This window comes from Aulonocara stuartgranti, assembly GCF_965226115.1.
Source record: "Aulonocara stuartgranti genome assembly, chromosome: 4".
NCBI classification, from domain to species: domain Eukaryota; kingdom Metazoa; phylum Chordata; class Actinopteri; order Cichliformes; family Cichlidae; genus Aulonocara; species Aulonocara stuartgranti.
The window spans coordinates 24,151,199-24,177,397 of NC_138942.1; the positions used below are offsets into that span (position 1 = coordinate 24,151,199).

Here is a 26,199-nt window from a genome sequence, read left to right on the forward strand (position 1 = left end):
AACAGCTAAACATGAGAGGTTTTAGGACAAAGTTTGTGTTTTCCATTGTTTGAGCACCGGTTCCAACCAAAGGAGGTATGTTGTATCAATAGAAAAGGCTAACTTTTCTAGAAAAAAAGAGACTTCTAAAAATAAAAACATTCTCCATTCTTTAAGCACAGGTTCGAGCACCGTTTAAGCACCGGCACCGTTTCAAAGGTACCAGTTTGGCACTGGTATCGGATAAAACCTAAACGATACCCATCCCTAGACACAACCTGATCTCCCTCAGGCAGCTTTCTTGTAATTTTCTTTAAGCAGACATCAGGAATAGTTCTTCGGTGCTTCTGCTCTACAATCCATGATTAATAGTGTTCTGTTGTGTTTTCGTATGCATATATGCTTTCCTTCAGAAGGGCTGGACTGCTGATCAAGACCACAAGTTTAAAGAAAGTCTGACTCAAGGTAACAAGACAGGTGGCTCAAGACCTTTGCACAGTACTGTGACTCTATTAATGTTATGGATTGTAAAGGCCTGGAGTGTGTACTGAATGCAGAAAAAATCTGAAACACTAGATTTGGCTGCTCATACGTACCCGTGACAAAAAGTATGCCTCTGTGGATTTTGTAGGATGAGAGTTAATACTTTTAAAACCATTAAGGGTTCATCTGTGACCAGGCTGCAGTAGATGCTCATTTGCCCTAAAATGTGCAAAACGCTCTGACTATTCAGAATGACAGATGGAGGAAGTAGAAAGAAGTGGTGAATTGCACTGAGGTACTGATGCTAGGAGCAGAGGCCAGATATGAGGTCGGGACTGAAACACACTTGGTAAAGTAACAATGCGATGCTATTAAGGTGGTATTACATTATCTTTTAATACATTACATTATTCAGTACATTCCATCTCAGGCACATCATCCTATTTTTATAAAATATTACATTAGGTGCCTGCGGTTATATCATCATTTTCTAAAGTACATTTGAAGTACAATTAATATTTAGCAATGGACTTAATATCACATGTTGAACATGTGGAGGAAGATGGTGAAGGTGCAATATAAAAACATAAAAAAAGATAATTAAAGCAGCTGCATGGCATCGAGCACCCTCCCTGAGTTATCCTACATAATGAAAGATACACTTTACATTAACACAGTCTTGGCTCTGATTCCTAACATCAGCTGTACATTATATACATGTCACAGACAGCGATTAGTTATTTCCAAAAAGGACAAAGTTAAAAGCGTTCGCATGTCATCTCTTGGCAGAAAGACGTAAACATCACAGGAGAGGAATGATGATTTAAGACCCGTTGTGATCAATGCACCCACTGGTTTGTGTTACAGTGATTCATTCTTACTATTTTACAAATCATTTAATGCAAGTTTAAAAAGATCTGACATAAATACACACCTCAAGTCCTTATTCAGACTTGTTTCTTCTTTGTCCCATTTTGTGTGACAAAGGGGGGAAAAAAGACTCAATTTTACCTCAGAATTTAACAGTATATACTGCCAAGGTCAAGAACGAACTGCTAAGCCTAATAAAAGCATTTATTTCAGGGTCACGATGTCATCTTCGATATAAACGTGGAGCCGATCGGTCATTGGTGGACGTGGGCTTCAGCTTAACCGTGGCGAACGGATTGGTACCCCTGCAATATACAAGGAGATAAGGGCAGAGGAAAATAAAAGTTGGGTTGTATGAAGGTTATAACCGGAGAAATGAGCATTACATTTTGAAAACTGTACAAACATCAGCTCAAAAACCTGAAATGAGAAGGACAGTCATGGTTTTCCAAATGCTGCTAACTAAAATGGTTTCAGCACTAGAATGCACTTCAAACTCTAATGGAAGCAGTGCTGTGCCATTTCAATCACTGCCCTCAGCTGTTGCTCTCCAATTGTACGGGTTCATGATACACTTCAAGAAAATATCATTAGCTTTTTTAGAAGAGAAAGCAAAAGCACTCCATTTTAACAGCCTGCCTCCAATTTGAAAGCAAATTTGAAATTATATTATTCTTACTTTGGGAAAAGCTGCGGTCGGGAGTCATTCACTTGCGATCTCTGTCGAAAAAAAAAGGAAAAAGAGAAAACATGATGAAGAAGGTACAGTATGAGATAGTGAGAACCATTACAAAACCACAAAACAAAGACACATGCACTAATGGGAGCTCAGCGAGATCGAGCTCTTGACCCTCTCACCCTTTCTTTTTCACTTGGTCCTCCCACAAAGGGGCTGATTGATGACCTGTGTCAGGTTGCCCCACACGCATTTCGCAGTGGGTCCACAGTTGACACAAAGTGCAAAACTACATTATTACAGTAGTGATGGACTGTAAAGACAACAACAACTGAGAGCAAGCAAAAACAATCTGAAAATATGCTTTAAGCTCCTGGCACTCAAATTGTTTCTGCATGTTCCTAAAACGCAAATGCTATTCAGAGCACTTTCTGATCTCAGTAGCACCAAAGTGAAAAGATCATTTCTGGAATTATTTTCAGATCACGGCAGGGTGCTAAAGAGGAGCAAACGAGGAGCACACACACACACACACACACATGCACACAAACTCCAGGCTCACATCAGCAGCTCGAGCTTCCTCCCTGCATCCACCAGAAAGAAGGATGGGGTGTCATTGAGAACAGCACCTGGCCACAGTGCCCCTGCTGGACAGATGGGCAAATGCCACATTTGTAGCAAAGGTCTGCAAATATCGCACCCCATGAGAAGTTCCATCTCACTTGCCTATCTTAATTTTCTCCATTATCTTTGCACTCACATGCAGTTTTACATGTTTGCTGAGTCCCACACTTTTTCCCAGTGTGGTTTTTGAATGATCTTTATCGTTAATAATCTGTGGGCTGGTGGTTAGAACTTTCTGTTTAAAACTTGGGTTAAGACCAAATGAACCACATATTTATGGGAAAAGGATGTACACAACTGTGGGAAAGATTGATTTTTGCAAGCGGGCAAATAAGAAATCATTGATAAATTATCAGCAATTACACATGCGTATAATATGACACCACCCGACTAGATATGTACAATTCACAGTGGAAGAATTAGATAACTAGTTGTAGCGTAAATCTCTTTTACAAAGACTGCAGATGATAGATGATAGGACAGAGGATTGACTGATATTCTCCTCGCTGGTTATTAATAACTGACTGTCATACCTTATTTTCTGAATTAGACATGTTTGAATTCATAGGTGGTGCCTTATTCATAGACTGCGAATGTGGTTTATTCAAAGATGGTGACTGCGGTGGCGGCGGCGGTGGTGGAGGAGGGGGCGCGGCCCCACTCTGACTGCTGACTCTTGGATGGTCGGGCAGGCTGTTCATGCTGCTGTTGCTCCTGAGAGTTGCTCTACTGAAATTATACAAAAATTAAAATTAGTTTGGAAATACAATTTTTTTTAAAAGCACCTGGACTTTTTAGGTCCTATTGATATAAAACCTGGTATTGGTATCTCAACGATACTTTGTTTCTGTCCTGTAAGTTCAGGATGTAGCCCACTGAAATGTGTTATATAAGTTATCAGACTTTATAATTTTTGTGTTGACTGCTGCGTATACTTCATTTATAGCTTGTAGCACATTTAAATCAAGGAACTTGACCCAAAGTCTGCAGTATAAAACACAACTACTAAAAAGTCCAGTTGCCTTTTTTTAAGCTCTTGAGACTACCACAGAAATACAGCATCTCTGTTTTTATACCCAACACCTGATCCCTTTCTCTCTCTTATTCACAAAAGCAGGTCTTACTTATTAGCCGAGGGATGGATGGATTGAGTTTTCACATGAGATGCACGGGCCTAGCTTTGGTGCAGTTGATAACGTTCACATTTAGCTGTGACAGACTGTGTGTCTAACTGAAAAAGTTTTACTTTAGCAGCTCCTGCTGAATTTCCCCACAGCAATAGGTCACCCAAATATTTTAAGTAGTTCACCTATTATTTCAGACCATGAAGTTTCATACTGACCCTCTTTTAAATATGTTGGCCCCAAAAACAATAGGGACAGCCTTGGGGCAACTACATCATGTTTTCTGCATCACGTTTGAAGGCAAACATTGTGCATGAGGTTTAGTTTAAATCCATTATTACCTGCTACTATTACAGAAAGGAAAGATATACTGACTGAAAAGCAATAAACGCGAAGCATCCTCCATTCTGAGCAATACGTTGTTTTTGTCATGATATACCAATACACTTCTGTAACAACCACCGATTATAGCAACATGACGTGACATTTGACAATAAGAAGCACCGCTTGCCACAAGGGCTGATATACTTTAAACTACAGCAGGGCCAAAGTTTGTAATGGCACTGGGGAACAGACCCAAGACCTTTCTAGAACTTCATTCGTTCCAGCTACAAGTACCAAATAGGATTGTGTTTAAACAAACTTATTAACAACAACTAAAACCACCCACACATGAAGAGGAATTATACTTCTGGGAATGAAATGAGACTGAAAAACAAGGGAGACGAGACAAAAAAAGGAGACAGTGGTGAAAGGAGCAAATAAGTATGATTTTGTATAATGCTAAATAGCTAATTAGTGCTAGCATAACCTTGAATGTAGGAGTGAGAGACACTTGAATAATGTAACTTCCACTAGCCCCAAATCATGTTGTTTACTTCGAAGTTTAAGCAAGTTGGCTGGGTATCAGAGTCTGGACAGCAGGAGTTAACTTGTTAGTGTAGCTAGCATGCTGAAAGAATGCAGATGCTAGTAGCTGCAGTATTAATACTTCAAAATCAGTCAACTCGATCTTGGGCATTATTACCATAATGCACATGCTCTCTGCCAGTTAGAGTAATTTTTACATGCTGTTTTGTAGGACTGCTGGTGGTGTCAGATTATATATAACATAATGGAGAGAAAACTCTAGAACTGTTGATCACTGATGATCAGTCAATTTAATGAGATCTTTATTACCTGGGGGTGGGTGACACTGGTGGATCGTCCACTGCTTCCACAAATGAGGCTGGAAACCATCCTTGACTGAAATCAAAAGGTGACAGAAAGTAAAAGCTACAGTTGTTACGTGTTAAGTGAAAGAAATACACATATAGGAACATGTAACGACTTGTGAGCCTTTTAGTACAAGTGAGTTATGCTTTTAGTAGTTTTTATCGATGCTAGCTGTTAATGTGGTTAATGCCAGTCAGTCAGGTTGGAACTTTTGCCTTTGGGTAGCATCTGTGTTCAAGTACAGACTAAATATTTAATTTTGTTATCTTTGCTTCATTCAGTGTACTTTTTTCATTTTTCTTTCTTTCTTCTAGTCTAATATTTTATTCCTGTATTTTCTATTCATTCATATGTTGGCATAGTGAAACCGACCCTTCTTAAGTCAAAGGAGCTTGCAAAGAAAAGCGTCTGGACTTCTATAAGTTGCTTGAAGACGTTTCACCTCTCATCCGAGAAGCTTCTTCAGTTCTAAGGTCAAATGGTGGAGAGTCCCAGATATAAACCTAGTGGGAGTTTCCCCCCACAGAGTGACAAAAGGACCCCCTGATGATCCTCTAATCGCCTGAGCCAAGGTGTAAAACTGGGTGTGGGTCCCAATCAGCCAGAGTTTCGGGTGTGTTCATTGTGAAACCTGGCCCCACCTTATTAAGAACGCCTCTTTGCGTTCTTACAGTCAGCAAAGAGGCACAGAAAAGAAGACCAGACACCAGCGAGGGAGGATAAGAAGGACAGACGCAACAACATTGTCATCCCCTATGTAGCCGGTGTATCTGAGAAACTCAGGAGAGTTTTCTCCAAGCATGACATCCCGGTGCATTTCAGACTCAGCAACACGCTCAGACAAAAACTGGTTCACCCGAAAGACAAAACGCCAAAACACAGACTTAACAATGTGGTGTATGCTGTACAGTGCAGCGAGGAATGCCCTGACCTCTACATTGGAGAGACCAAACAGCCACTTCACAAGCGCATGGCACAACATAGAAGAGCCAGCTCCACAGGACAAGACTCAGCAGTCCATCTGCATCTTAAGGATAAAGGACACTCTTTCGAGGATGCCAACGTTCACATTTTGGACAGAGAGGACAGATGGTTTGAAAGAGGAGTGAAAGAAGCCATCTACCGGTATGTCCACTGTGAACGACCATCTTTGAACAGAGGCAGGGGTTTACGACACCAACTCTCTGCCATCTATAATCCAGTTTTGAGATCCCTTCCCAGACGCCTTAACGCCCACTCACATCCTGGGCCATCTGATCTCAGGAATTCGCACGATAAGGTGGGGCCAGGTTTCACATGAACATACCCGAAACTCTGGCTGATTGGGACCCACACCCAGTTTCACACCTTGGCTCAGGCGATTAGAGGATCATCAGGGGGTCCTTTGTCCCTCTGTGGGGGGAAACTCCCACTAGGTTTATATCTGGGACTCTCCACCATTTGACCTTAGAACTGAAGAAGCTTCTCGGATGAGAGGTGAAACGTCTTCAAGAAACTTATAGAAGTCCAGACGCTTTTCTTTGCAAGCTCCTTTGACTACGATGACCTGGATGACTGAGAACCTTCACAGACATACGACCCTTCTTAACTTTAACAACTACTGCTTGCACGAATTCTAAGGACTACACATTTTCTCAACACGCAGAATGTAGAACTGTCCAAATTTGTTGAACTTACATAACAAAAAGCAGTAGAACAGCAAAATATATACACTGTGTGTTCTGATAAAAGATTTCTAGGTAGTTTACAGACAATCTTGATGAGTAAGTAGTTATATGTAGCAGAGCTATGCAAACAAATTAAGATTTAATGTGTGTTTGGAGTTTGCTTTTGCTTATTTCTAAATGGGCTAGAAGGGCTTATGAGGCACTATCTCTATGTCTACAAATAACCCCATTCATTTTGTACTATGCTAAAATTATTACTTTTTTCTTATTAAACTGGCCTATGTCATCTGCAAGCAAATGACAGGAACGGACACTTTGCACATCCACACATGCAGTCTCCACGCAGTCACAAACTACGATTTTTTTTTACCGTGGGCTGTTGTCGGCACGTCCAAACAGCCAGCCGTTCCTGGGCTGTTGGACCAGCACATTAATTATCTGTCCCCTATTGAAGGACAGCAAGGTGGGGTTGGAGCCAACAGGCTGGTGGGCCACCCGGGCCTTCATGACTCGTCCTCCACCACCACCACCACCTCCTGCTGAGTCTGCTCCGAAGCGAAAAACGCTTCCCTGTGGAGACGGGGCTGGAGGAATGACAAATGAAACACGAAGGTACGAAGAGAACAGTTTGTTAAGCTGATAAACTTTCTTGGCAAAGAAGAATCTCTGGTGAAATTATTAATTAAAGAATATTAATGACTAGATTTTTTTTGTGTGTGTGTAACTCAGAGGGTTAGGAGATTATTAAGTGTCTTACTCCAGGCGCAATGCTTTTGTTTTAGCAGCGGGGTAATTCATTGAATTATACTGAATAAGCTGATGTTATTTTCCCCACCAGTGAACACTGGTTACAACCTACATTATTTCGCTACTGTTGTTTATGTTCTATTTTGATAAATCATTACTCCGTCTATTTTTACTCTAAGCAACCAAATAATTAGCCTTTTTTCAACTGAAAGTACAAATGAGGAGCCATGAACGTGCACGATGTGCAACGTTATTAAGAGGGCAATAAACAGTTAGAGAAAAAAATTGATAAAAACATCTGGTAGCTGTAAGCATCATAAGCACTGATGAATAGCCATGATGGGATGTGAATATTTAACAGACAAGCATTAACGTGACGGGAACACATTTATTTTTAAGTGGAACTAAACATCAGATCACTGAAATGGGTTTTTCATGGTGGCTGTGGCTCAGGAAATAGAGCATGTTGTCTAATAATCAGAATTTCGGTGGGTTCTCCAACCATGTGGGGCGATCGTGGCTCAAGAGTTGGGAGTTCGCCTTGTAATCGGAAGGTTGCCGGTTCGAGCCCCGGCTTGGACAGTCTTGGTCGTTGTGTCCTTGGGCAAGACACTTCACCCGTTGCCTACTGGTGGTGGTCAGAGGTCCCGGTGGCACCAGGGTCCGGCAGCCTCGCCTCGGTCAGTGCGCCCCAGGGTGGCTGTGGCTACACTGTAGCTTGCCATCACCAGTGTGTGTGAATGTGTGTGTGAATGGGTGGATGATTGTGTATAGTGTAAAGTGCTTTGGGGTCCTTAGGACCAAGTAAAGCGCTATACAGATACAGACCATTTACCATGTGTGTCAAAGTGGGTAAGATACTGAACCCAGAGCTTTCCCTGATGCATTGTTTGGAGTGTGAGTGAATCTTAGGTTAAAAGTGCTTAGGCATAGATAAAAGCTAGAAAGTAGAAGAGCACTATGGATCATAAATGCATCACTTGAACACCTAAAAAGCTGATGTTAAGTCTATTTTAAAGCATTGTAGTTCTTTATTAATCCGCTGCTCACCTCTTGATGGTATTTTGCCGAGGGGCATCTCGTCTCTGCTCCTTCTGATCTCCTCCCTCATTCCCACCTGTATGAACATATAACAAGCACAGACTGAGACTATATTCAAATCTGTTGTCATTTTACTATTCGTGTAAACATGAGGTACTGCTGTTGTTTTTGTAGGAAAGAGTAAACTAAGAGTGGACTAAATAAGCTCAAGCCTGCTGGAATTTCAGGTGCAAACAACATTTCTATTAATGTCAGAATCAGAATACTTTATTAATCCCGAAGGAAATTATAGATCTGATGTCCAATCACTAATCTCTCAAAGGTTTTTGAGAATCCTCTAAATCAAACTATACTGACAGCAATAATTGGGGTCATTTCAGTCTACGCTGACCTTCCACAATAAAAAATGAATACTCTGCCATTTGTGTCTCTGATTGGTAGATGACTAATTTTCCTAAGAGGAAACATCGCCCACATAGACTGACAGGATTTGAGGTATGATGCATTTTTTGCATCTGATTGCTTGAGGGGATGTAGATGACAAATTTTAGGCCTGGTAGCCGTTCATTTCACGTGCAATGAGCTGAAAATTGGATGTTTTATGTAGACTTTACCATGTGAAGTAAAGCGAAAATTAAAATGATAACTGACCTGTCTTAATGAATCGTTCATGTTCATTTTATAAATTTTTTTTTTTAAGTTCTCCTAGGTTCTCATTAATATTATGTCCCTGTCTTGCTTCTTTTTTGGTTTCTTTTCTGCTGCTGTGGGAGCTTTTTTACTTGTTTTGTTCGATATGTTCTTTGTTCCAATCACTTGTACATACTGGACTTTTTTATTACAAACCCAGTTCCAAAAGATTTGGGAGGTTGTGTAAAATGTAATTATGATTTGGAAGCCTGTGTTGTATTCACAATAGAACACAGGGCGAGATTAAACTGCATCATTTTTTAGAAAAAGATTTTGAATTTGATTGCAGGAACATGCCTCAAAAAAAGTTGAGACAAAGCCGAGTTTACCACTTTAGCTTTCTCTTTTCTTTTAACCACAGTCTGTAAAAATCTGGGAACCCTTGAACACAAATACCCACAGATTCTCAGAATCTTTAGAGAATAAAAAAACATTATTCTGAAATTATCCCACAATTTTCAGATATTTTTTTTAATTCACTGATTTATTTTTTTTTAGAATGGTAAACCTCTGCCCCTATAAGATGCTGTTTTTCTTATATCCAGTCATGTGACTGACCTGTTGCCAGTTGACTTAATCGGCTGAAAAATGTTCCTGCAGATGTTTTCTCGCAGTACAACTTCATTTTCTAGTTTTTTGTCGACCCATCCCAGACGTATTGCTTGTTGTTAAAATGGTAAATGGTAAATGGCCTGTATTTATATAACGCTTTACTAGTCCCTAAGGACCCCAAAGCGCTTTACATATCCAGTCATCCACCCATTCACACACACATTCACACACTGGTGATGGCAAGCTACATTGTAGCCACAGCCACCCTGGGGCGCACTGACAAGATGAGATAAATTTTCTATGTGTATTCTGTTCTATTTTGAATAAAATATGAATTTCTGAGATTAACAAATCATTGCATTCTGTTTTTGTTTGCATTTTACACTTTACAGTTTTGTTTCTTTTTGGATATAAAAAAACCAATTAAGTATCATAGCATTTCTGTTTTATAATAATAATAAAAATAATGGATTGGATTTATATAGCGCTTCTCAAGGCACCCAAAGCGCTTTACAATACCACTATTCATTCACTCACTGGTGGAGGCAAGCTACAGTTGTAGCCACAGCTGCCCTGGGGCAGACTGACAGAAGCGAGGCTGCCATATTGCGCCATCGGCCCAACACCAGTAGGCAAGTAGGGCAAAGTGTCTTGCCCAAGGACACAACGACCAGGACAGAGAGCTCAGGGATTGAACCGGCGACCTTCCGGTTACAGATGCGATTCCCAACCCCCTGAGCCACGGTCGTCCCAATGACTTCACTACCCATGAATTATTCATTGTGGCATTTTTGAAATTACAGTTGTTGAGTGTTCACTATTTCTTGTGAAGGTAGTTTACTTGTGATAGCAGCTGTGGCAGATTAGTTTGCACCAGCGGGCCAGGAAACAGCGATTCATTTGAGCTTAAAGGAATAGTTCCACTTTTACTCACTGACTGTTAGATGAAAAGATTTATTGCACACTACAGCCAGCAGCCAGTCAACTTATCTTAGAAACATGGAGGGAACAGTGTGGCTCTGAAGTCAGTATACACATAGATGCTTTTTTTTCCCTTTTAATTTGTCAAACCTGACTCACAGGCTTTTCTCTGTGATACACTGGGATAAATCCCTCATCAGACCAAAACAAACACTGGATCAATGCTAATCCTCTGATTGTTATTATGAAAGCATATGTGGGATATGGTGGTTCACTGGCATGTCGCCTTCCAATGAGGAACAGACCAGCAGGGTTTATCTCAGGGACATCTTTGGTCTTTACTTCAATAGTAATTGCAGCTGTTATTACAAACAACAATATGGTTTTGATTTGTGCAATTATCTTTGGTGGTAATAAATCACTTTACCGAACTCAGAGACAGAAAAATGTGCACATATTTGAATGCTACACAGGGTTCAGATTCAGATAGCTTTAAAAATGTGTGCCGCATTCTTCAATTTATAACTTTATCCCTCCTCTAAAGGTTTTCTGTAATTGTGTTTCATGCACCAAGTGTGATTCATTTTGAAGATTTCAAATCAATCAATGCTAACCACCAGAGGGCACTCTGGTAACAAAAATGTTGTGCTTTCCCCCACAATGGCGTGCCTTGGGTCTGATGTTATGCATTTCTCAGTGGAGATAACTCAGTTGTATCGCAATTGGATTTCTTATCTAATATGTGGCTCATGAATTCAGTTCTACTCAACAATGCAATTTTTAAACTTTCAAGCGGTTTTCAATTTTAAATTTCCCAAAATAGACTTTAAAGAGATTCACTCAGTTTTCCACCCCAAAGACAGGATTATACCCCACACAGCTGCATATTTTTGGAGTTGTGGAAGTTTCATATGTCACTGTGGCCCCAAACCTTGCATAAATAATTCAGTTGCTAGGGTGAGTCACTGATATAGACACACTTTCTTCTGAACTCACAATGTTGTCCAAAGTTGAAGGTCTGTGGGCCTCCGGTTGTCTGGTGGCATCAACCTCTTCTGTCCAGGCAGCAGCTTTCTGCTGGAGAGTAACCCCGTTCTGCAACACATCATCATCAACACACACACATGCAGATAAATATTTTTCCCCATTAGTAAGTGAGGATTAACACAGTTGCAAGCTTAGGTCAGAGCAGCTTATTTTAATACTCATTTGGCCAAAAAGAGGAAACTGAACACAGTCTTCAGAGTGATGCTATTACACATACCATTCGTACAACTTTTGAAAAAACAAAATGTAGGTTTAAATCAACGTAGTTTTATTAGTCTTGCCTTACAAATATGCCACCAGCATGCCTTTCTGTTTACAAGACCAAAATCTGTTTCATCTGGAAAGGTTAAAGCTGTGGCATTAAAAGTTTGTGAAAAAAGTTTATGCGATTAGGCAATAACTGCCAGATGGGGCCAACTTTTTGAGCATAAGCGACAAACAAAACAAAAAAACAAAAATCCCAACTTCTGATTATGAACTCAGCAAAAACTTTTGAGTCTCTGAACTCAATATTTAATTTCACATCTTATTTACTACAACTTGATATTTATTTTGTAAATCATGGCCCCGTTTTTGGTAAAATAGATATTAATGCCAGGAATGCTTTTGGGAATTCCCTGCGATTTGTTAGTTCAGGGGTCCCCAATCCCAGTCCATGAGGGCCGGTGTCCCTGCAGGTTTTAGATGTGTCCTTGATCCATCACAGCTGATTTAAATTGATAAATTACCTTCTCAACATGTCTTGAAGTTCTCCAGAGGCCTGGGAATGAACTAATCATGTGATTCAGCTGTGTTGACCCAGGGTGATATTTAAAACCTGCAGGGACACCGGCCCTCGTGGACTGGGATTGGGGACCCCTGGGTTAGTTGCTACTGAATAGCTGTGCAGTGTCTGCATTTTCTAAAAACCAAGTTGGTGATGCCCGAAATGTTTGACTTAAAGCTTCAAGACAAAGGTCCACATTCGCTACATCTGTGCTTTATATGCAAGCTATGTTGCAGACATAGTACACCCCAACAGGAAAATCCACCACGCCTACCATGTAAGGTGCACAGGCACAAGGAACAGAAAAAGGAGCCCAAGAGGGTATGTTGCAAAAGTAACTCCTATCTCCTTTTCTAACCACTTGTCCTTGACCTCGATGACATTTTTACTGTGGTCAATGACAAGCGGTGTGTAGGAGAATTCGTATGGAAGCAGGACATGAGAAGAGCAGTTTGCTGAGCATCCAAACGACCCTTGTCTCCTAAAATGATGTGAGGTCACTGTGTTGAATCAACAGTGTGCAGAATATGAACTACAGAACGCACGTCTTACTTCACCACAACTTGTTCTTAGCCTAAAGCTTCAAAATGAGAATGAGGTGAAAACTAACACTTCATCAAAAAGGTTGGAACTTTAAAGAGAGAGCATATAGGGCCAGATTTACAAAGATTATATGGCAGCCCAAAGCCTTCTCACACAAAAAGCTTTTGGATTTACTAACAGTTTTGTGAACATCGTGGATATTTTTGGTTTTTGTTGTTTTTTTGAGTTTTTTGGCAGCTGGCCTGTGACGTATGTATGATGTATCTGTGACGTATATTATGACACACGTATTTGCAAACGTGATTTACTCACATTTGTTGTGTGTTATTTATTGTAAATTGCACAAAATCTACCACAAAGCCTAATGCCTGTCGTGGTTGTCATAGTTGCTTCTCGCGTCTTTATGTCGAACAAGAGGGGTAAATTTTATCAGACAAAGTGTGTTATTGGTATGGATGGATGGCTCAAAAGTTTGTTCTGTCCTAAAACTCTTGACTCATAATTCACCCTGAGTAATTAGAGGCTTATTTCTGCTTGTCAGTAATGCTGGTATTGTAACACAGCAGATCAGAAAATAACTTGACAGAGCTGTTTCTCAGCAGTGCGCACACAGTGAGTGATTTCTCTCCAGTCTTTAATGAGTAAAATTGAAATGTTTGTCAAAAGCTTTTTGCAGCTAATAATGAGATTATGTCACTATGTTAGATGAATACTCAGAATGTTACCTTCGTTAACACAGGGCAGCTCAAATTCTGATGGTAAATAACATTTGTCATTCTTCTACACATCCTATAGGTCAGCTGTTCCACACAGATTTCAGTTTTATACAGTGTAATAGTTTGTAATATTGCAGCTCTCCTCTGGATAAATCCAGCTCTCCGCCTCAGTCTCAGTCCTCAAGACTTCAAACCCAGTGCCAAGAGGTTTCTAACAGAAGAGTTATCCCTCATATCCTTCAGACTCCTCCACTGATCTGACCTGCCTCACTGGTTTCTGAGAGTGGAAACTATACACGCGCCTATGCACTGTAATATTTTGGTTAGTAGGCCCAGATAACTCTCTCTCATGCTTCCTCATTGGGTCTGGGGCTGCTCTTGGTAGAATGCTGGTTAGTACTGCGAGACAACAAAGACAGCATCATTTAAACCAAACTAAATTCTACGGACGCTTGAACGCACTTCAATTAATATAGCTCATAATCTTGATTTAGAAAGTTGATATAGATCAATGTTGTGTAAGGCAACAACGGGATGAGAAGAAGATTATTTTTTACAGCAGTGTTATGTTCAGAGTTCAACTGTGCATTTAACTGTTGTTGAAACTTCAACATTGCTCAGCAGGTTAAGGCTTGAAATGGGAAACACAATTATAATTCACATTTACATGATATGCTGTCACTTATGGGATGGTGTTTACTCCTCTCCTTTCATAAAGGATGGTCCCAGTGTTTTCTGTGCTAAAGGGAGTAGTGGAGCTTATTTCTTAGGGACCAGGAGAATTGGAACATTTCTTATTATGTCTGCCGCACAGACACTTTACGCATCACTTCACTCAGTTAGGAACCTTCCTGAACAAAATGGACTACTGGAAGGTATCAAGTGATCCAAACAACAAACTTTCCAGATCAAAATCTGATCAGCTGCAATGAGCCTGTTCCACATGGCCCAAACCCTCATAGGACCTGAAGGATCCCCTGCCAGCACCCTGGTGCCACTAAACCCACGGGCCTCCTTGTTCACATCATGTTTAAGCTGCTTTGGTGGATTTTATGCTCCCCTCCCCTTGTGTTTTTTCCTCTTTGCTTCTTCTCCTTTGCTCCTCTCTCTCCTCTCTCACTAGTCTCCTCCAGTATGTCAGGGGGAGTAATTGATCCTTTCCCTGGCAATAATAGTAACTATAACTGTGCTCCTGTCATGTCAAATCTATTATTAAATTGCATGAGATAATCTGTGGTTAAATAGTAACTGTGTCTCTTTTGAGCTCCGGCTTCATTACATCTGCTGATTTAATCTGACTTTCATGATTTCGATCATTCATGAGCATCTTTCCTCAGATTCTTTCTCTGTTATTCATCTACTGCATTTTAGCATCTCTTTGAGCAGCTTTCAAACTGCTGATCATAAAGGCATACAGCAGAGTGGCCACATCTTACTTGCTTATTCTCACATGACGGTAAGATTAGTTGATATGAGGTCATATTTAATATGTTGCAAGGGTCTGTTTTGTACAGTAGTAGCTATTTATCTATTCCTGTTGTAGCATACGGTTCAACCAACATCTGCTCAACAGGAACAACTAACATGAAATGTTGGTAGAGCGGTATCATAAAAAGTGAAACAAATATCATAAAAGTGAGTCCAGAGTTCAAAGACACAACCTGCAACCAGGCTTGCTGTAGGAAGCAAACCTGCTCTTGAACTTTAAAAGTCTGACAAATGGTTATAAAACAGGATGACCTCACTCTGGGGAATTATATCTTATATCTTATCTTATGTTTCTCTGACATTCATTAGTAAACTTCATCTGCGAAGCATCTCCAGTTAGTAAGCCAAAGTGAGCTATAAATATTAAACTTACAAATGCTATTTGAAGTAAGTTGTATACCTTATTCATGAGTTTGGTGAAGGACTCTATCAGGCCACAGTGCTTTTCTGCCAGGAAGCGGTATCTTCTCTCTTCCTCCTGCAGAGCCTGGTTATGGCTCTCCCTGAGGAAGTCCACATACTCACTACCACCCTGAGGATACGCCTAATTGACAGAACATGGATACAGAAAACTGTACAAGGACACATACACAAACAGCAGTGCTGAATTTCTCTCCAGTGTACTGAAAGAGTACAGGAGAGAAACGCACAAACCTGGCTGGGTCTCCTGTTCAGTCTCTCCAGAGCTGCTGCCTGGCTGCGGAGTTGCATTTCATACGTTTCCCTGCTGCCCTGTATGAGAATGCATATCACACCTGTGTAAAACCATCTCAAACGCTCAGGTATTTACATTAAGTTGAAAATCTATTTGTAGAAGCTACAATTTTCAAGTTATATTAATTTCCAGCTTGATTTTTTATTTTATTTAATTTTTTTTGGACTCTACTAGAGTAACTTTGTATGATTCACAGTTCAAAATAAGCCTTTTTTAAAAAAATAAATAAAAATACTAGGTTACAGCCCTGCCACTCAGTCCATCCTTTATGTGAAACAAGCTGGTTTAGTTTGTTGCCTTTTTAGGCCACCCTGGCTTGAAACCAGCGTTCTTCTGACTGGCTGCCAATTGCAAACAGAAGGTTTGAACAGCAGGTGTGTTGGGCGCCGTTCACAGCCAGACCTCTGACATCAGACAGATCCAAGAGAAGATAATCTGAGCTGTTAGAGCAGTTTGAAGTCTTCTGGGTCACTTTGACATACACTGACCTCATTATTTTTAGCTTTGGCCACGTTTAGCATGAGCACCATTGTAAGCATATATAAGAGGGAAAGCATAAGAGGTTCAGTTTACCCTATCCTGTCATACTCTTACAGTCCCTTCTGTTTTGTTCTTACTCACCAATAAGTAATCTCTGTCTAATCTGACATTTTTTTCCATGGAGTCAAGAACCTCCAAACTGAACCAGCGGAACTGAGAAGAGACAAAGAAAATAAAGTTACCCTAAAAACATGGAAAACCAGGAACATATTCATTATATCGTAGTCAAACACCATGATGAGCAATGAGTGTCTACTAATATGTAACTTACTAATCCCTCCAGTTCTAAGGTGAGTCTTCGCTGGCTCTCAGAAACCTGAATCAGGACATCTCCTGAAAGATGAGTGGATTATAAATATATAATATCTTTACAGAACAAAAACATGAAATTATATAATGTGCATTTTGACTTCCAAACTCATCAGGTATCAACAGATTCAAAACCAGATTTATCAGTAATGATAAGCAGGTAAAACATGTTCTGTTGTTGCTAATATAAGATCAGACCATCATGACTCTAAAGTCCTTTTTGTGTCACAGATACTGAATGATCTCACAACTCACTATTACACAAGTGGCTGATTTCAGCTTTGTGTTGCTCCAGCCTAATTTTTTATTGTTTTATTAACCCAGATTATGTTTCTCTATGTAGGTGCATGTAATAACACGATAACTCTAGCCAAATTAAGGAACTGTATTTCTTAGTCCATTAAAAATAAAGCAGATGTTGACCAAAGTGTTGCACAGCTGATGGAGAGAAACCAACATAATGGCTTTGACAGTATTTTGGACAATTTCCACTTGTGAATACAGCCTAGAGTAAAGCCGAATAAAGACTCGTGAAGGAGTAAGCCAACCCTGAAACTATAAATGTTGGCAGCATCAGAGGCCCACCTTTCACTGTTAACAATTATGGAACTACCATTATATTAGCAGGTAAAGAAATGCTGTAAGAGTTATTTCAAAGCGAATCCATAAAGACGTGTTCAAGGCTGTACTAACAGTGATTCAGAACAACAATAAGGAAACTGTATTTATGAAAGGAGACTGCTCCAAAAGGGCAGCACGGTGGCACGGTGGTTAGCACTGTTGCCGCACAGCAAGAAGGTCCTGAGTTCAACTCCAACATCAGGCCGGGGTCTTTCTGTGTGGCGTTTGCATGTTCTCCCCGTGTTTGCGTGGGTTCCCTCCGGGTACTCCGGCTTCCTCCCACCGTCCAAAGACATGCAGCTTGTGGGGATAGGTTAATTGGATAATCCAAATTGCCACTAGGTGTGAATGTGCGAGTGAAAGTGAGTGTGAATGGTTGTCTGTCCCTATGTGTTAGCCCTGCGACAGACTGGCGACCTGTCCAGGGTGTACCCCGCCTTTCGCCCTATGACAGCTGGGATAGGCTCCAGCGCCCCCCGCGACCCTGAAAAGGATAAGCGGAAGCAAATGGATGGATGGATGGACTGCTCCAAAAGTACATAGCTACAGTACAATGAAAAGTATTTACCTCCTTGTTTGTTTTTCTCATAATTTGTACACTGTTTCTCAGATAATCAAACAAATTTCAATATCAGGCCAGTATAACCCGAGTAAACCCGAGTGCTTGAGCTGTAGGTCACAAACTGATGGCTGGGCAGTCTTCATCAGTTTTTGGGCCAGGTAGGTTTAGATAGCTTTTATCCCTTATTACAGGAAAGCCAAACTCATTTTCCATTGTGGGCCACATACAGGACTGGTAAAAGTATAAATTGCTATGGTACAAAATAAAAATGAACTTTTCTTTCATTTAAATATTTGTCTATTACGTGATTACATTGGTGTAGTATTAACAGCCATAGCCAATGTCTATGTAGCAAAAACCTGTAAAACTTAAATATTTAAGATGATTTATTTAAAAAAAAAAAAAAGATCATTTATAAACTGCATTCTGTGCTGACTCTAGTTATCTCTGTCTAATGATAAATGACATGATGATCTGAAATGAGGTAGTTTGCTAGCTCTGGAAGTTATTTTCTTGCTAACCCTGTTGTGTATATTACAGTTTTCCTAGTGTTCTACTCTTTGTGGCTTTATAAAGTGTTCTTTACCACTTTGTGTGGATGGCTGGTGAACTTTCATTTTTGACTCTTGGGCTTGAGGACCAGTGTAAGTGATTTGACTGTTACTTACATTTTTATACAGCTTCCTTGTTACTATACTGAATTGATTTCTTACAACACCTCTACTTCCTTTTTAATGAATCTCTGCGTAATCGCAATAGCATCCTGAAAGTTTCGCAACTTCTTCCTGAGAAACCTCAAAGGTCAGCTCCTGCTGTCAAGATTTATTGGAGTGAAGGGTAGGGGATGGACCTAAACACTGATAAGAGCTCTAACCCAGTTCCATCATCATTTTCTAGCCTACTGAAACATTGCAGTACATTCTGGAAATGTTCGACTTATTCAGCAGGGAGACTATATCATTGTACAGTGTACAGTAAGAGTAGACTAATGATCCAGTTCCTACAAGGTCTTCAACTCCAACTGTCATACCGCTGACATAAAGCAGTTAAGTGAACGGAGCACGGCCCGCAGCCTGTCTTCATCTATTATTCATGTCCCCCGCTGACATCTGACACCCATCTGCCAACATTCTTAACTTACATAAAAACTCCCTGAAACATACATCAATTTAGCTTTGAACCCATCCAGCTGTTATGAATTAGAAATTAAAGTTTAAAGTTCTGCCACATTCTTCACTTGATTTGAGCCCAATGCAAATATTAGGTGAGTCTAAGCGAAATCTTTTAGTCCTTGTGTGCACTGACTGTTGCAAATGCTGTGAAATGCAGTGCCTTCAATAATTTCAAACACTATGTTTAACACACACATCAAAGGGTATGCTAATCACAAGCACACATTACGCATGCACAGCAATTATGAGTGCAATAAAATGCTGCCTCGGGGAAAACTGGGGTCCTCATGTTTTAATGTGTTTAATAAATGGCCACGAATACATCACAGACAAACTGCTCATATCCTGGTGAGGTGCAAAAACGTCTTTGCGTTTCCACTCATCAGCTGTGGATTCTCACATACCTATGGAGCGTGATGATGCCGTGTGGAAAGCTCTCTCCCCAATCTTTGAAAGTGCGCTGAAGTAAGCGTCACTTGTCGCAGCAAGAGCTGAAACACATACACACAAACACACACACACACACACACACACAGCACAGTCGTTTGATGGTTTTCTTTAGCACAGTTCATTTTCCAGATATGGCACTTCAAAAGCAGATGCTAAATATAAGAATATGGAAAATTATCAGCCCTATTTGTATTAAAATGTAACGTTTATATACCCAGGTCCTCTGCCTGTAATGTACCAAATGAGTGGTTGAACAAAAGTATGCAAAACAGTCTGAGAGTGTGAGACTGGCTCATTTCAAGAGTGAAACATTACTGATTGTGCTTTATTACTGTCAGTCTGCATTTTATAAAGTGACGCTGGGACAGTAAAATTAACAAGTTCTAATTTTGTCACTTCCTGGTCTTGGTAAGAGCTCAGTGACATGTTATAAGTTTCAGGCTCCGCCCTGAACACACACAAGAAGTTTACAGCCCCCCTTTGCGGCTGACAAAGAGACACATCTTAATCTAGTTCTTATGTCTGCAGGACTGTTGATGCACCACTGCTATTACTGATTAATTCTTGATACAATAATTGTGCTGTCTACACAAACACATTTAACTTAATATAATGAATATCATTTACATTTCATCATTTTAAAGATCTTCACATTAATGCACCAGCAGTGGGATGAGTGATGAATATGATGTAGGTAGCTGAAAGACAGAGTTTAATCCTGGCTCTGCAATCAGCTCTTCCCTTTCTTACAAGACTTATAGAAAACATATAGAGCTACACCTAAAAAGAATCCAATAGTTCTATATTGAACAAAAGCGTCATTGTTCCATTATGTCCACATCAAATATAGTGGTGGAAGCGTGTTTGTCTGCTGATAATGTAGTCATAACAACGTTGGTTGGTTACAGACCCATAACTAAGGCTGTAATAGCACCAGGATATTCCCAAAGCATATGAACTTTGGAGTTGCACTCAGATAGATACCTGGCAGCTCCCAAACTGCAGTTTATGGCAGTTATAAAGATAGTTTTGTGATTTTTCCCCAAAATAACATTTAAAAAAATTAGCAGCAGATTTTTTCTTTGTTTTTGCTTCCATACATTTGTTCTTTTCTTTCAATACTTACTCTTGAAGGCTTGGATGTAACTGTTCCCCAGTGAAACCAGTTTCTGTAGGCCTGGGTTGAACTCATTAATCAAGCTCTGTTTACAAAAGCACACACACACACATATGCACAATTACCACAGCTTCTTTTGAGTATTGATAGCCAGAAAAATGTAACAAACCCACTTAAAGAGGAATCAATACAATTAATCTTGAACTCAATTTATATTTATGAGCACACCCGCTCTCTCTCTCAACACTGGAGCCTCTGCAACACAAGATTCAAATCTCTGCTGCTATCAATTGAAAGCGAATGCTCGTTGAATTCGAAAATGGCATCACGTTTTCCACCTCAGTAGCCACGAAATGTTTCCATGTTACAAAATTTGCCCCAGTTCCCCAAAGAATCTCTCAAGAGGAAATCAAGTTTGTTTAATGCAAGTGCGCGGCCCACACAAAGTATCTGTTTCTTACCGAGTAAATCCCCAAGGTGGAGCGATGCAGCTGATCACTATTCATTCCCGACATGTTTATATCCAGAATAGTGCAACTGTGAATTGAATCCAGAGAAGGTCTGCAGGCCTTAAATCTCTCTGAAAAAGTCCCACAACCTCTGAAAGAAATGAGAGTTAGATTGGGTGTGGAGCTGAAGAGCGAGGGCAGCTCAGTGAGGTGGTAATCAACACCGGTATGGCCTGAGAAAGATAGGAGTAAATAATTAAACGTGGCCCAACCATAAAACACACTGACACATGCTTTGTGTGTGCTCAGGTGGGTGTTACCTGAAGTGAATGTTTTATTCAAGACTTTAGTACATATCTGCTTTCACAAAGTGTTGGAAATGATTAAAATAACCTGTAAAATTACACTGTTATTATCATATAAAACCATATTTTTTCAATATAACAGAATAAATCCAACAATTTCTCTCGGAATTCAAGGATTTTCCTTTCCTGCCCCAGATCAAGGCTAACAGTTTCCTCATAGGTACGTATTGATAGTTTATCTATTGTACAATTTCTTACAATAGCATTTTTCAGGCGCTAGTTTTTTCTCCTTTTCTTCTTGGATTAATACATATACCAGTTGATTTTTATAGCGGCAGTGTATATGCCTTGTAGGATGTAAAAGCGTTGAAAGCTTCTTGATGATTCTTATTTTTAGTGTTTATGAAAATGAATGAATGAACCTGTTTCTTCTCAAAGCAGCATTATTAGCTATGCAACTAATGTCATTTAAAGAAAGAAATATATTATTATGTCAACTGAATATTTCTTTTTTAAAATGATTGACAGAGTGCTCATATCCACCTTGATAATTATACGTTAATGTAGTATCCATGGCAAAAATTAAGGGGACAAATTGTTCAGTTTATTAAAAGTCCATATGCAGTATTGGATGCTTTGGATTGGGTCCCCTGGGACCTCAACACATTTGTGCTTTTAAAAACACTGATCAACACAAACAAAATGATTGGCAAAGTCATTAAAAAATGAAAAAATAAAGAAAAAACACTTATCAGACATGAGAAAAAACATACTTCTGGTGTCTGCACGGACCATAGTTGGTAGGATGTGGTTTTAACAATGCTCAGTTGGTACTAAGAATGCAGAGATGGTTTACCTCAAATTGTGATCCTACCATCTAAATGTCAGGGCAGAAATCAAGACTCGGATCAGAAAACACTTCTCCAGCCGTCCACTTTCTAATTTCAGTGAGCCCATTGGAAAATCAACCTGAGGTTATTGCTCTTAGCTGACACAACTGGCACCTGATGTGATCTTCTGCTAATGTAGCCCATCTACTTTAAGGTTGAATGTGTGATACTCTTCTGCATCCTTTGGTCGTAACGAGGGGTTATTTGGCCGTTCTCCTGTGACTTCTGCCATTTTCACCCAGATAACTGCTGCCCACTGGACATTTTCTGTTTTTTGGAGCATTCTTTGTGAATCCTAGAGATGATTGTGTAGGAAAATCCCAGCAGGTTAGATGAACCCATCTGGCACTAACAACCATGGTCAGTTTGAACTTCAGCGAGTCATCTTTACATGACTACATGCCTAAATGCAATGAGGTGCTGCCCTGTGATCAGCTGATTAGATATTTGCATTAATCAGCAGTTGATTGGGTATATCTAGTGAAACTATATGGAAGACGTATATAAGTGTAAAGTATATAAAACATAATCATTGCATAAGGAAGGAAAGAAACTTGAAAACCTTTTCACCTATTGTTCAGAAAGACAGGGGCAGAGTTGTTTGCCATATTTGATCAACATCTCAAGTGTGTGGGAGGAAGGTTATCGACTCCTCTCTTTACTTCAACTATCACATTTTGGTACGCGACCATCCTGCTGGCAAGCTGAAACACACACTGCATTCATCTCGCAGGTCAGATGGATGTATTATTGTCAGCCTGTAGGTTGTTTTTTAAACATGTGAGTGTCAGTGAATTCCTCATGAACTCCCAGGAAAGAGGTGTGGGTGTTGCATGGACAATGATGTATTCCTTTAGTCAATTTTAGGGCATCGATTGTCTTCTATTTTTTATCCTGATGAAGAAGCCAGGCACAGAGTCCAGAAACACTTAGTGAAACCTTTGGTTAATTTTTTAAGCTATAATAAATTACAGACCCAGAAATCTCTTCGTAGATTTCAGATAAAACCCTGTGCAAAAAGTGCAACAGCAAAATGAAACATTTCTATCACAGAAAAAAAAACTTTAAAGCTCTAACAGCGCAGTAGCACACAACACAAAGGTCAAGGGTGACTGAGATAATAAACTGAGCTCAGACATGCTGGGCACAGAGTCTCACAAAAGCTTATAGACGTAATAGATCAGGACTGCATTTCTATCATTAACTGGCCAGCAGCAGCAGAGTCCAGCATGCTTTACCCAGACTGGCCTTCTTAATGCACTCACATCTTTTATAATACAGCTCAATGGACTAAAAACAAACCATGCTACAGGGCTGACCCTTTATTTTGTTTACCAAAAAAAATCCAAAGAAACCAAAGAAAATATAATGTAATATTCATTTAAAACATTCACAGCCACAAGAATTACTGCAGGCAACATCATACAGTTTTGTGTGCAATATATTGTGCATGCTTGTATGTTGAAGGCTCTGTTGTTAGTCTCACTTGCAAACTGCTCACGTACAAAGAAATGAACAGTCTGTCATTTTTATGGCAGTTTAATTTAATAAAGAGAGATATATCAGCCAAAATTCTAGAAAAACACACATTACATAAAGTTATAGATCAATTTACATGTCATTGAGTCAAGTAACACTTTGATCCACTACAAAACAGCCACAGTTCTAGCTCCCACAGTTACTGATAGTCCTGATCTCAACTCAATGTGTGTATAAAACACGTCCATCCATAGAATCACTTTCTTCCAATCCAACCTCCCCACAACCAAGGGCCAGATCAAAGAGCTGTGAAAGGATGTGAGGGACGTGATTGCAGACCTGCATAAGGCTGGAGTGGACTATAAGACCATCAACAAGAAACTTGGTGAGAAGGTGAGACCTGCTGGTCTGATGATCCAGAAATTCAAGAAATATAAAACTAAAAAAAGTCAGAAACTACATGGAAGGAGCTTATTAATGAACTGAAGACAGTGGGACCACAATCATCAAGAACACCACTGGTAACCATGTTGGTTTGAAAACTTACAGCACACACAAGGTCCCACTGCTCAAGAAGGCCCATCTTTTGTTTTTCACTGAAAATCCGATTCGGAGAAGGTTTGGGAGGAAGTGCTGTGGTCAGAAGAAACCAAAACCGAGCAGTTTGCCATGAACTCAGCCCGCCATGGAGAAAGAGAAATGCTGAGCATGACCCAAAGAACACCATCCCCACAGTCAAGCAGGGAGGTGGAAACATTATGCTTTGAAGCTATGTTTCTGGTTACAGGATAACTAACCAGATGATCTTTCCTGAACCAGAACACTGAAGATGGGTCGTGGATGGCTCTTCCAGCATGACAGTGACTCAAAGAAGGATCACATCCAGGTCATGCCTAGCCAGTCTCCAGACCTCAGTACAATAGAATATCTCTGGAGGGAGCTGATGCTTCAAGTTGCTAAGCAACACTAAAGAAACCAAAAGGATTTAGAAAGTTTCTGTAAAGAGGAGTGGGCCAAAATGAGATGTGTGCAAACCCAATGACCAACTATAAGAAACATCTTACTGCTGTACTTGGCAACAAGGGTTTCTCCAACCTCCAGTACTACATCGTTTCCCTTCACGATCAAATACTTATGTCACTAAATAACATTCAAAATAATTGATAGTTTTTACATAATATTTATTCCTCTAAGGATTTTTGAGCGGTCCTGGGTTCAAATCTTTCATTTTTCAGCCTTTCTGCATGGTGTCTCCATGTTCTTATGTGTGAGTGGTTGTCTGTCTTTCTGTGTTGGCCATGCAACAGTTTCTGCAGGGTATCAACTAATTATTTCCCCCACTGAAGTACTTGCACACTCACATGTTCTGGAAAGAAAGCTACAATAACACATGCTACTGCGGCAGTGCTCAGACACTTGCTATGTGCTACTTAATGTGACTTGCTTCTATTTACATTTCTCAGTTACCTCTCTTCATATCTAAACGACTCATTAATCTTTTTTAATATTCTCGATCTAGTGAAGCCCATGAGCTTTTTTCCACAGCAGACATCTTGGATGTCATCTCCCTCACCTATCTTAAGTTTGAGCCTTTAATACCTGTGACTTTGAGCAGTCTTAAGGTAAATCCCCTTGTTACAAGTGTGAGAATGCATACTGCAACGCTCATTTTCATACCAGGGAGACAGGGATTGTTCCCACACCAGCCTATATGCTGGCTCCCATTTTCTATCTAAAGCACATGCATAAATACATTTTTTTTTAATTAAGAGTGTGCATCACACGGTGTAATGAAACCTCTTATTAGTTCCGGGTCTTTATCACACACACACACACACACACACACACACACACACACACACACACACACACACACACACACACACACTAGGGTCATCATTTTGTCATCTCTGCTGCTGTGGCGCTGTTCCACAGGGAGCCTCCCGGGTGAATTATGGCTCTGCACACATCACATTACAGTATAGCCGGTCTGTAATGTGTTGTTGAGCTGGAAAATATAGCTGTAGCCAAAGGGCCGAAAAACTAATTTTCTCGTGTAATGGGAGGGTTTTTTTTTTATGTATGTATGCAGGACAAAGCTGGCTCAGAATTTGATGGAAGCTGAAGTGAAAATGGAAAGAACAAAATCACCTCTCCTCCAAAATTTCTTTGCATGTATTCTGCAAAATAAAATTTATCTGTGAAAACGGGGGAGAAAAGGGTCGCTCGTCCAAACCGCCCTCCCCAAAGGTTAAAGTTGTGCTGTTAAACACAGTGCAGGTGGGGGACAGGTGTGTCCTGTATTTTTATTTTTTTTTACATTTAACTTCTCCTCTCTCTCTCCTCCATCTCTCTCCCCCTCGTGATTCCGTCTCGGCATTAACAGGCTGGATTTTTTGCCTGAAAACCGAGGACATGCGCGCTGAACAGGAGGAGGAGGA

At 40.1% G+C, this 26,199-nt stretch overlaps 1 protein-coding gene across 2 annotated transcripts; it reads right to left on the bottom strand.

Moving 5' to 3' along the window:
* Positions 1–880: 880 nt before the first annotated feature.
* Positions 881–21,293, bottom strand: baiap2l2a (BAR/IMD domain containing adaptor protein 2 like 2a). 2 transcript variants are annotated; one of them, XM_082529816.1, is made up of 14 exons: positions 21,097–21,293; positions 20,645–20,720; positions 19,473–19,559; positions 16,676–16,737; positions 16,486–16,557; positions 15,804–15,881; positions 15,550–15,693; positions 11,586–11,684; positions 8,436–8,502; positions 7,009–7,222; positions 4,936–5,001; positions 3,166–3,358; positions 2,012–2,052; positions 881–1,637 (listed from the first exon to the last, which is right to left on the bottom strand). In XM_082529816.1, the coding sequence occupies exons 1-14, from the start codon at positions 21,148–21,150 to the stop codon at positions 1,556–1,558; spliced, it is 1,335 nt and encodes a 444-aa protein (XP_082385942.1). In that variant the 5' UTR covers positions 21,151–21,293; the 3' UTR covers positions 881–1,555. The 2 variants fall into 2 exon arrangements, with proteins under 2 accessions (XP_082385942.1, XP_082385941.1); XM_082529815.1 differs by having other exon boundaries at positions 3,166–3,361.
* Positions 21,294–26,199: the final 4,906 nt, after the last annotated feature.

Bases quoted from the DNA above. Each gene is read 5' to 3' on its own strand.
- baiap2l2a (XM_082529815.1), bottom strand. From the start codon at position 21,150: ATGTCGGGAATGAATAGTGATCAGCTGCATCGCTCCACCTTGGGGATT. The intron at 15,694-15,803 runs GTTTGTGCGTTT...TCTGTCAATTAG, and splicing joins TGAACAGGAGACCCAGCCAG to GCGTATCCTCAGGGTGGTAG. The intron at 2,053-3,165 runs GTATGACAGTCA...TTTTTTCGACAG, and splicing joins TGTCTAATTCAGAAAATAAG to AGATCGCAAGTGAATGACTC.